General features: G+C 46.1%; 1 protein-coding gene across 2 annotated transcripts in view; it reads right to left on the bottom strand.

The window, feature by feature from the left end:
* The window catches only part of si:ch73-22o12.1 (nectin-2), an 81596-nt gene that overhangs the window by 42515 nt on the left and 26581 nt on the right, over window positions 1-12500 (bottom strand). Inside the window, exons 6-7 of one of the 2 annotated variants that reach the window (XM_017469480.3) lie at window positions 11792-11940; window positions 2087-5070 (exon numbers count right to left, since the gene is read on the bottom strand). In XM_017469480.3, the coding sequence (XP_017324969.1) occupies window positions 4526-5070; window positions 11792-11940 (694 nt within the window). In that variant the 3' untranslated portion in view covers window positions 2087-4525. Of the gene's footprint in view, window positions 1-2086; window positions 5071-11791; window positions 11941-12500 lie in introns of those variants that run through there. The other variant, XM_017469491.3, reaches the window with a different exon arrangement.

The following is a 12500-nucleotide window of genomic DNA, read 5'->3' as shown; positions in this document are numbered from 1 at the left end:
AAGCACCTGCCTGATATTGTGTAGGTCCCCCTTGTGCCGCCTGAACGGCTATAAGCTATAAGACTCCACAAGGCCTCTGAAGGTGTGCTGTTTTTATCAGGCACCAAGACGTTAGCAGCAGATCCTTTAAGTCCTGTAGGTTGCGAGGTGGGGCTTCTACGGATTGAATTTTTTTTTAAGTTCCAGCACATCCCACAGACGCTCGATCAGATTGAGATCTGAGGAATTCGGAGGCCTACCTTTTGGAAGGTACTAACCACTGTGTACAGGAAACACCCAGACATCTAGTCATCACAATTTGGTCCTTATCAAAAGTCGCTCAGATCCTTACGCGTGCCCATTTTTCCTGCTTCCAACACGTCAACTTCGAGAACTGACCTGTTCACTTCCTGCCTAATACATCCCTCTCCTTCACAGGTGCCACCGTAACAAGATAATCAACGCTATTCACGTTCAAATGTCAGTGGTTTTAATCTAATGGCTGATTGGTGTATAATAACAGTCAAATTAACCATATACGCAAACCTTTTAAAACAAATCAATATACAATTTGTGCCAAGTGTGTGAGAATTCTGACGTTGTTTGAACAGATACCAGTCTTTTAGGGGGGGAAATGGTTTAAATCTCATTTTTGTGCCAGAATACGCGCTCTGGGCTTGAATGGGCCCGTTTCAAATAACCCATTAAAGGCTTTAGATTCTTATACGCTTGTATTTGGGTTAGCTGTGACAGGTGATACACAGTTAGTGCCAACACTCACACGCTTAAGTTTCAAAAGGAGGAGGAACACACACACACACACACACACACACACACAACACACTTGACAGTAAGAACTTGTTGTTGTTGTTTTTTTTTTAATACTTTAATTACAAACCAAATAAAATAAAAAAAACATTACAAAGACTGGCAACCCTAAAATGGAAAATAAATCCTAAAACGTGACATTTGTTTAGTTATGTTGAGTGTCAGAAAATGTTGGCCAACAGGGCACAGCAGAATCATGAATTATTCTAAGCATCATAGCACAGAAATTCAAAATGCAACAATAAAGCACTGCTCGAGCACCGACAAGATGGTTTAAAAACAAATTAAAAGCCGTTAAATCAAGTCAGTCAAAACTGAGGAAATAGAACGTTCCTTCATGCTTCCCATGTGCATGTATACACACACACACACACACACACACACAAATGTGACATCAATTAATCCGACCTTATTTTTCTTCATCATCACACGTTCATATTTATAATATTTATACTATGTACAGAGAGACAGGTTAGGTCAGGTGACATTTAAGGCTTCGAGTCTAAATCACACGGGCTTCGAACCGAAGTGGACGACACGAGGGGACGGCGTGATGAATGAAGGGATTGAGAGCTGTAGAAATGAAACCGATCAGCTAAGAACCGCCTCTCCTAGCGCAGAGGTTACACCTCCTTCCTTAGTATTCTCCGAGTGTGCCGTCCTTAGCTGATCCGCTTCTCGAGGAGCCTGAGCACCGCAAGGTCGACGTGTACTCCGCTAATTAGCAGCGGACACGCTAAAGCCCCACAGCGGCAGAGCGCCGATTCCCTTTGTCAGCGCTGAGGTGCAGCCTTGTGAGGAATGAACTGAACCTGAGCTTGCTGTCGAATGACACTCCAGCTCGCAAACTACTTTACCCAGCATGCCTTACTCTCGCTCGGTGAGGGACGCTCTTATAGATTCAAGGGCAGTGGGGATGATGATGATCATTTACAGGACTGTGTACTAGGTTTGAAGCCCAGTTTACGCTCTATGTGTGTCTCCAAGACCCTGGAGGAAATTACTACTTTCGAGTCAGATACAGTTCAACACGCTGACTCACACGTTTATCTCACACACACACAGAATCAGGTGGACAGGTGGCTCTCTATATGTGTGTGAACGAGGCTGCATCACTCACTAAAATAGGTCTTTATAAGTGTGTGAGACTTCACCGCTCACTAAAAATAGGTGTCTACAGTACACTAGAGTGTGTGAGAATACACCGCCCATTGATGTATCTCTTGAACAGATGTGTTTGGGGTGTTTTTTTTTTGTTTTTGTTTTTTTTTTTTGGGGGGGGGGGGGGGTGTATTTATTTATTTATTTGTGAATAGTGTTGCGATGACATTTCGTGCCATGCAGTTTAGGTGGGATCTGTGGGCGAAACACTTAAGCGGTGGTCCGTCTATTTTCTATTTACAATAGATATTTGGACATTTAAATCACATCATCTTCATTTAAAAAAAAATAAACTGTGTACATATGTTGCAGACACCTTACACCAAAAAATATCTATATATATATATACACACACACACACACACACACACACACACAAAAACAATCACTCTCTCAATGATTAATTTCATCACACTCTCTCTCTCCCTCTCTCTATGAATAGCGCCCGCCTTCAGACCAAGTGACAAAAAAAAAAAAAAAAAAAAAAAGAAGTGATAAATGAAAAAGAACAGATTAGAAGAAAGGGATGCAAAACCCCGACTGCGAGAGGAGAGATATATTTAACCGTGCGGCCATGGCAACCAATTAGGATGTGCGCATTTATAAATATGGAGTTGATTAATTAGCTTTGTACAATTAGAGATTAGAGCTCAACGTAGCGGTAATGATTATTTTCTCCATTAATTACATGTTCTCCATGCACGGAGACGGAAGGTCAAGGCTGTATGTGCATCGGGTTTATTCGAGGCTGGTAAGGAAGCGGTTCTACCTGTTCAGAGTAACTGAACGCATATTCCGTTGTCGATTAACCATTTGCAAAAAAAAAAAAAAAAAAAAAAAAAAAAAACCCCGAACACCCCAAACGACTGGCTGGTCATGATTAATGATGAGCACTTGATTCACGCGGCACTATAAATGGAACGAATCGGAGAGAATCACTAAAGGTGTATCACTTGGGACTAATTAAGAGAGAGAGAGAGAGAGAGAGATTTAGGCAGTGATCAGGAACAGGAAATGGCGTCTCGCAGACACGACCAGTTAAACCTATGATCTGCGAATCAGCCTATGATAAGACTATTTAGTGGAGGTTGGATGTCAGACAGTACAGCTACACAATGCTGAAAGATAAACAACTTGTTTAAGTGATTAATAGACTGCAATTAGCAAGATGTGTAATGTGATTTGTTTCAATTAGGCATGTGCAGATAATCGGCCCAATGATTTAATCTCTATATTTAACACACGCACGCACAGCGCTGTTTTCAAAATATCAGTACCTCGGTGCTCAGTTCAGGAAGAGGCATCTTTTTTGGCCGTCTTACATGCTCCTTTACATCCTTTTGACTTATTTAGATTTCCTCATATGGGGGACTGCTTTAAAAGCAGTATTCTGAGGGGGGAAAGAAAAAAAAAAAACTTAATCTGAATCCTTTTTAGTAGACGATGACGGTTAAAAGCAAAGCAAAGAGACCGTGCAACTGTCTCTCTGCTGCAATATGACGATATCCCAAACCGTGATAATATTATGACGCTTTCGTCAATGTAATAAGGGCACAGAAGACTTAGCAGGCTTGTCTGATATTATCCGGCGCATTCAAACCGTGCATCAAAAAAACAACAAAAAAAAAACAAAACCCGTTTGTTGAGTAAAGGCCTTGATTGCTGCTTTCCTTCATCTAACGCACCCAAGTACAGTGGGCAAAATGAAGACTTTGATGCGTGTCCAATCATGTGAGAAGCGCTGCTGATAACATAACACTTCACCAGGAGAGTCTGACCAGAGTCCCGCCTCCAATCATCTAGCTGACAGGAGATAGTGAGATAAAGAGACAACGCTAAAGATAAAGGAAGAGAGAGAGAGAAGCAAGGTCATAGACAAATGAATCATCAGACTTGCCCCAAAGTCCCATGGCAGAATTAAAAGGAAAAAGAATAATAATAATAATAATAAGAGGAAGAAGAATAAAATGAATCGTTCTGACCAAACCTTGAATACATATCCACTAATGTACAGTGTGGATTCAAACATAACTTGGTGGGTGTGTGTGTGTGAGTGAGTGAGTGAGTGTGTGTGTGTGTGTGTGTGTGTGTGTGTGTGTGTGTGTGTGTGTGTGTGTGTGTGTGAGAGAGAGAGAGAGAGAGAGAGAGAGTGTGTGAGAGAGGAAGATAGAGTGACCGTGTAAGTGTGTGTGTGTGTATATATATATATATATATGTTTTGGATAATGATGTGTGCACATTTAAAGTCTCGGGTTTCTCAGACATTGTCTCCATGACAACCATTGCTGTAAATAGGAAGTACTGTCTAAACCTCCGATTTACGTTTCTGCTCTCTGTCCAGTCCCCCCGTCATGCATCTGCCCCGTATTCGTTTTATTAATCCATCCATCCAACCACCATTTCAGTCTCTCTCTGGTGTGTTGTTTTTTTAATAATATTTGAGAAATAAAATGAATAATGTTAAAACTGAAAGAAAAAAAAAAAATCCTTTGGGAGCAGGTCCACTCTAGTCCTCTCTGTTCTCTCTCTCTCTCCCCATCTCCCCTTTCATCCGCTCTCAGACGTAGACAGCGGTCCGGGAGATAATCGAGCCATCTCTCTGCGACTCCATGTCGTCGTCCAGGTAGGCGGTGCTGGGGTCCTCGGGGTGTGCGCGGAGCTGCAGGATCGGCCCGCTGCCGCTGAACTGGTCGTAACGCTCATCGTCCTCCAGCTCGTCGAACTTCCTGCGCTCGGCCTCGTCCAGCTCGCCGCTCAGCAGGATGTCCTGCGCCGTGGGTGTGCTTTCCACCAAGGCCACGCCCCCCTGGTGCAGCCCGATATTTCCTGCTTTCTCCGAGAGCCCCACGTCGCCCTTGTAGATGGGTGCGTTATTGTTGCCGTGATTGCCTGTGCCGTTCTTGCTGCCCGAGGAGCCGAAGAGGCGCGCCACTGAGTCATAGGGGGCGGAGTTCCCCTTGCTGTTGCCTCGGTAACCCTGCTGTTGCCGGCGGCTGCGGGTTATCAAGAAGCCAACGAGGGCACCGACCAATAGGAGGGCCAGGAAGCTGCCGATGACTGCGCCCGCTACCACACCCGCATTGGAGGGAGGCATGGGTGCTTCTAAAGGATGAGAGAAAGAAAAGCAGAGCAGAGCAGAGTAGAGTTAGGGAAAAAGAGATGAGAAAAGGAAGAGAGTGAGGAAGGAGACAGTGATTTCCAGATGCTTAATTTCAGTTTCTCACACTGCACAGCCATGTGACTGTATGTGTCAATGTGGCACGTATGTATGTGTGTGTGTGTGTGTGTGTGTGTGTGTGTGTGTGGCATTTCTCCTCAGAGGGATTGTTCTCTGTAAGGCTAGTTTATCGCATTCACATTCTAAAAGCATCGAGCAGATGAGGGGGAGAAAACGGTACAGCCATGCAGCACTATAAACACACCAGAGGACATTGAGGGATGGACAGATTGGATGGATGGAAAATTGGATGGATAGATGGACGGAGGGCAGATGAAAGGAGGAGCTGATTGACAACGTGAGATAGCACACAGACAAGTCAGCCTTGAAGGAAAAAATACAGAACAGCCCACCGCTTTTCCCCTCACTTCCCAATAACCCAAAGGGAGTGTAAGTGTGTGTGTGTGTGTGTGTGTGTGTGTGTGTGTGTGTGTGTGTGTGTTAGACTGACGGAGCATGAGGGGAAGGTGCGTGAGGGTGTGGTCAAGCTCCAACATGTCTAACCTTGAGTGAGAGAGAGAGGAGGAGAGGAGGAGAAAGAAAAAAAAAAAAAAAAAAAAAAAGCACTCCTGTAAGCTTGGAGAAAGTCTGAGCCGAGACAGCTTACCAGTGTGCTGTGTGTGCTCTGTGTGTGCGCGTGCATGTATGTGTGAGTCTGCAGAAGCCCCTATCACTTGACAGGAATGTCTAAGCAAGACGTGTAAATCCACCTCCCTCTCCCTCATGCTGTTCTTTCTCTCTTGTTTAAGCTCTGCTCCTCTCTCGGCTCGTGTCTCTCCGCTCTCCTGGCTGTCGTCCCTGCAGGATAACGCTGTCCTAAAAGCAATGCTAAAACGGGAGTTTTGCTTTGCACTGTCCCTTGGTACAAAACACTCAGATGCTAGAACACCCCGTCTCTCACATCCCGTCACCTCTCTCTCTCCCGCTCTCACTTCAGCCGTTACCTCTCACCTCGGATCAACATACACAAAACACACACCTGTTATCTGTGCAGGGCTTCAAAACTGGCAGCACATAGGAGATTAGTTCTCCCCGAGTTAGTTCTTGCTTCCTTTTTTTATTTATTTATTTTTTTAATTTTAAACGCCTCATTAACCGCTCCTTTTCCGTGTACCTCACACACACACACACGCAACCTCCGACACATTTCCCGACCAGACAAAACCATTACAGCATGTCAGTCTGTACGGTTTAGAAAGTGCATACGCATCAGTGAGCGAGGGAGGGAGGGAGGGAGGGGAGTCGTTCACCCTGATGGGTTCTTTAATACACTTTTTGCAGGATATATATCGATTAAAGGGGAGGAAGAAGAGAGAGAGAGAGAGAGAGAGAGAGAGAGAGAGAGAGAGAGAGAAAAAAAAACAATCTCTGACCTAGTACAGCCTGAGACCCCCCCCCTTTTAATAATAAATAAATAAATAAAATTCCCCCGAAATTGGTCACTGGGTTGTCATACCTATTCAACAGCACGAATTGTTTATTGCTAAACGGTTATGCGCAATGCTTCACACACAAACGCTGAATAATAAGAACGATGTTCACACGACGTGTTGGGGTTTGTTCCGACAACAGCAGCACTGTATGATTATTTCATTTGTCTGAACATACACCAAGTACTGATATTAAGACCTGACACTAGCCTGAAATGCTGGATTGGTTTCGGGTCAGACTTATCCCGATTTCAAAGTTGGATAACCAACAATTACAGCTATTCTATGGTACGAAATATCATTAAAAACAACAACAAAAAAAAACCCTCTATGAATGAATGTCGTCGACTGACCCGGCACTGATCTTGCTCATGTTCTGTACCTGCTTTAAAGATGATGCCATGGCTAATCCGATGCCTATTCACAACGAAGGAATGCGTCTGGGATGGGACACTAGTAACACTGCAAGGCACCACACACACACACACACACCCCCAAAGGCCAAGGGGCCATATACACTAAAATAACCCTAGGTGAGAGGTAACCAGAGAACCCAGAGGAAACTCGCACGGACACAGATAAAACACACACACACACACACACACACACACACACACACACACACACAAACCCAAGTCCAGGATGACTGGATCAAACCCATGGACCATGAAGCTGTGAGGAAGGAAACACCACCCACATGCCATCTTACAGAACATAACTGTCTCCAAACCTCACTGCCATTACAACCTCTGAAGCTCTGCATAACATCAGTAACCTTCAGAGGTTCAGCTCCGTCACTAAAAGAGCGTTGCTATTAGCTCAGCATGGATATCGGCTGATGGGGTACACGCTGTATCCCTTCTCAAACACTGTACCAGCCTGTCCATTATTTGTACAGAATAAACATCAGAAAGAGCGCTTTCTCCCCTGCCCGCCCCCCCGCCCAGCCGACATTAACGAGGTTTTCCTTAGTGTGCTCGTAACGTCTTTATAACGGTTTTTGTTACGTTAATTATCTGTAATGAGATGAACGATTGGCACCGAGCCATAATTAAACGGCTAAATTACCAAGTAGTCTTGTCATGAGCAAGACCATAACGTCGATAATAAGCTAGTTAAACGAATGAACAATGAAATCGTCCAGGTTGGACTTAACCGTGATGTTTTTCTACGGCGTAATAATGATGCGGCGGCATTTATGTTGGTCACTGTGACCGTTCTGTGCTCATTCCCAAAAGCACTGCTGCACAAAAAAAAAAAAAATCTATAACACTGTTAAATAGCAGAGCAAGAGTCTCTCTCTCTCTCTCTAGTAGGGGGCAAATTTCCTGTTCGAGTCCGTTTTTGCTCATCGTTCAGCAGTGGGGAGCTGGTCTGGAGGTGCGAAGAACAAACGAGGACATGAACGAGGGAATGGAGCAGAACGAAGGACGAGATAATAGCCGGCAGTGTCTGAGCAGAGCAAGACTTGTAATGATTTGGAGTGTGCCGTTTCTTTAGTAATTAGACCACTAAATGGGGGGGGGGGATGTGTGTGAATCTGCATGGTGAAATGTGCTGGCTTACTACGTGACTACTGTTAAAAGTGGCTGAGATTAAACCTGAAATGATCCCCCCCCCACCACCCCCCACTGTGTTCTGAGGGTGACTGATGGGAGTCTTCACTGGGGGAGGGCTGCACACGAGGCTTGCAGCTTCCACTCTCGTATGCGCTCACACACATATCAAGCAGCAACTGCATGACAAGTTAAATCTGCTCAGGCTGACCCGAGTCACCATGGAGACAGTTGCCAGGGGTGAAAAGGAAAAGAGAGGGGCTACCGAGTGGGTGCTGACCATTTCACGCCTGTCAACACTGTAGCGCTCACCTACTGTCACACCTGACACAATAACACCAACTCGCACACCTCCAGCACAGCATAATCCACCTCCCCAGCACTGTTAAGCGGGTGGTCATGTAGTCATCAACGGAAGTATGTCTGTCTCTTTCTCTCGCTCTCCCCATGTCTCTCGCTCTCTCCCCATGTCTGTCTCCCTCTCCCTCCCTCTCTCCATGTCTCTCTCCCCATGTCTCTCTCTCTCTCTCCCTCAGTCTCTCCATGTCTCTCTCTCTCTCCCCCTCAGTCTCTCCATGTCTCTCTCCCTCCCTCCGTCTCTCCATGTCTCTCTCTCTCTCTCTCTCTCCATGTCTCTCTCCCCATCTGTCTCTCTCTCTCTCTCTCTCCCCCTCCATCTCTCCCCGCCATGTCTCTGTCTCTCTCTCCCTCCCTCTGTCTCTCTCTCTCTCCATGTCTCTCTCCCCATCTGTCTCTCTCTCCCCATCTGTCTCTCTCTCCCCATCTGTCTCTCTCTCTCCCCATCTGTCTCTCTCTCTCCCCATCTGTCTCTCTCTCTCCCCATCTGTCTCTCTCTCCCCCATGTCGCTCTCCCCGTCTGTCTCTCTCTCCCCCTCCATCTCCCCCCAATGTCTGTCTCTGTCTCTCTCTCCCCATCTGTCTCTCTCTCCCCATCTCTCTCTCTCTCCCCCATGTCGCTCTCCCCGTCTGTCTCTCTCTCCCCCTCCATCTCCCCCCAATGTCTGTCTCTGTCTCTCTCTCCATGTCTGTCTCTCTCTCGCCCTGTCTCTCCACGTCTCTCTCTCTCTCCATGTCTCTCTCCCCATCTGTCTCTCTCCCCATGTCGCTCTCTCTCCCCCGTGTCTCTCTCTCTCCCCATGTCTCTCTCTCTCTCTCTCTCTCCCCATGTCTCTCTCTCTCTCCCCATGTCTGTCTGTCTGCCCCCCCCCATGTCTGTGTCTCTCTTTTTTCATTTTCAGCCTACATGTTTCAACAAGAGCTGGAATTCATTCCAATTACTTAAAAAAAAAAAAAAAAAAAAAAAAAAGGCTCTCTGCAGTGCTCAAACAAACAGGAGACGCATTTAAGAAGTATAAAAGTGGGGCAAAAACACTGCTCTATGCAACATGAACAAAAATTTGTTTATGCAGTGTTTACTGCAGGCTTAAGAGGGTCTCTGTTTGGCACTTCTTTGAGACAGAGAGAAAGAAATGTTTATTTTCTGTAAAACCAGAGATTCTGGGGAAACTGCCATGCGCCAGTTTATCAATGTAAACTAGTTACCTTTGAAGAAAAAAAAACAACACAACCCTAGACCTATTTTCATCCGCGACCTTTATTCTACGCGGGAGACAAAGTATGCACATCACTGACACTTTTGCTTCTCACACCTTATTCAGAAGCGTAATAACCACAGCCGCATTACCCAAGCCCCCCCCACTCCCACCCGCAACACACTGTGGTTGGAGACGACAGTGAATTCAACTCGTCTTCTGACAGACAGCACGTCTGTGATCGGTCTCGAGCGAAACGTAAGCCTTTTACGAGCTAGAAAATGGTCTTCACGCAGGAAGGATGAAAAACTTTTCGACTTCCAATTACTCCTTACATACTTCCTCACCACCTCGCACCTTTTAAAACGCCTTTTATAATATCACGCTAGCCGTTCTGTCATCTCTCTGTCCCTTTGAGCAGAGGAGGGGGACAGGAGTGAGGGATGAGCAGGAGGACAAGGAGAGGAGGCCAGGTGCTGGCAGCAGAGACACTTCTCCGAACCGTTTAAGTAGCGAGTGAGCGCTAAAGTGACGCTCCCGGCAAACAACAAAAAACCCAACAGCAGAGTAGTCTGGAGTTCGGAACTCTGAATTGAAGAGCGCCACAGTTTCCTAAGGAGGTTTTAAACGCCGTCGCCCATTTTTCGAGGATCCTCTGTCTCACCGCTGCTCGGTTACATCTCGTCATTCCTTTACCATTCCCTTTCTCACACGCTTTATCTTTTCGCCCGATCGCTCTGGTTCCATTACAATATTAGACTGGCAGCGTGCAGTGGAGACACTTTGCTTCGTCGGGCGGACGGTAGGGGTTTGGTGTACTAAAAGGCCCCCCCCCCTCCTGCTCTGTCTCCCAGCAAAGCAGCCTTTGTCTTCATGCTACACCTTTTTTTCTTTTTTTTTTGTAACAAAAAGGCAGAGATGACAGATGGAGGAAGAAATAGCAGAGAAAAAGGGAGTGCAAGAAGGACGAGAAAAAAAATGTGGAGAAGGAGCAGATAGAAGCCTCTTAAAAGACGTGTTGCTGGAGAGAGGCACATCATTAACTCGACCATTACTCCTTGGTCAGCACGAGCAGAGTGATGTTCCCCCAGCAGAGTAAAGTGCACTTCTATATTTTATACCATCGTGCTGCTCGGTGGAAGACGAACAGACCAGGAGAAGGAGAAATGTACACGGCTGATGACAGGGACCGGGCGCAGCGCTTCATCCCGGCCCAATGCCACACGGAACAGCTCATGCATTATACAGAGCTCTTGGCTTCAAACACCTCAACGTGCTTCAATCTCTTCACACACACACACATTTAAAAGTTTCTAAGTGAGGTTTCTTGCTCCCAGGCAATGTGCGGTCCACAGAGGCGCCACTGTACAACGGAGTGTGCTGGAACCTGATCGATTCCAGTCCATATGCAGAGGGAAATAAACCCTGACCATGTTTATCCATCTAGTCCGGGTGTTCTTGTATTGTTTTCTGTGAGAACGCTTAAACACCGCATATTACTACGCCACAAGAGTCACCTGAGAAGAAGGTTCATTCTCGTGTTCACGCTGGTTACATGATATTCATACGGTACCGTTTGATATTAAACACGAGGCTGATTCGATTTCAAAATGAGAATACGTCCACGGAAGTCGCGATCACCTGTCCGACAGTCGGTGCGACACGGCCGAAACATTCACGAAGGACGAGATGACACACGTACACAGGATACGAAGAGACAGGAGACAAATAGTCGGCGCACACATGTACTATACACATGCAACGTGACAGACACAAGGTGGAACATGACAGACACAACAAACTGCCTTACACTAATACCCACAATCCCCTAGGAGAGGATGCCCAGGACACTGAGTGAGTTATGCTGCTGTTCAGCACTTTGTGTCACTTCTACAGATGCACTACACATGAGTGGGTGCGTATGAGTAAGCGAGAAAACCCAGGATGCTTAAACCATATATTGTAAACCTGTGCGTGTGTGCCTCAACAGAGTAGCCGATATTCAGAATACTCCGAGTGTGCGGTTTTTTTTTTGTAATGCGTGTATAAGCGTGTATTCTCACTCACCCCTGACGAACACAGTGACCTGGTCCTTGCGGGTGCCGAGGCTGTTTGTCACCTCGCAGATAAACGTGGTGTTTACAGAGTCGTCCACCTTCCGAACGGTCAGCCTGTTCTGGGCCACCTCCACCGAGTCTGGCATAAAGCCTGAGCTCCTGTCAGGGAACATTACAAACGTTAAAAATGATATTAAAGCAACGCTAGCAAAGCATTCCTGCACTGCGACACAGCGCTAGCGCAATCGTTATAGGAACGCTTCCCTTGTGGAGTCAAATAAGTGAATGATTCTCACAGGGGAGCGTTCACTAAATCTCTAATGATCAAGCTTCTCTGATTAAGAAATAGAGCACGAGGAAATTGTTACAAACTGAAAGCCTTAAAGGGGTCGTTCACCCAAAAACGAAAATTCTGTTATCATCAGTTCCTCACCCTCATGTCGTTCCAAAAACCCACAAGACGTTCCATCATCTTCGGAACACAAACGAAGGCGTTTTTAATAAAACCTGGGAGCTATCCGTCTCTCTATTTACAGTCCAAGTAACCAAAATGTTCGCGCTCCGAAAAGTTCGTCGTAAAAGTAATCCATGTGACTCCAGCGGTTTAATCCCAGTTTTATGAAGCGACGCGAATGCTTTGTGTACGCGAATAAACTAAAACGAAGTCTTCATTCACAAAACAGCTTCTCTTCCGCATAGCTCTCCGACGCGCGGTCACG

Source organism: Ictalurus punctatus, chromosome 1 (genome assembly GCF_001660625.3).
Source record: "Ictalurus punctatus breed USDA103 chromosome 1, Coco_2.0, whole genome shotgun sequence".
In the NCBI taxonomy this organism is placed as follows: domain Eukaryota; kingdom Metazoa; phylum Chordata; class Actinopteri; order Siluriformes; family Ictaluridae; genus Ictalurus; species Ictalurus punctatus.
The sequence above is the reverse complement of the archived record's forward strand: the minus strand, read 5'-3'. Positions and strand labels throughout refer to the sequence as shown.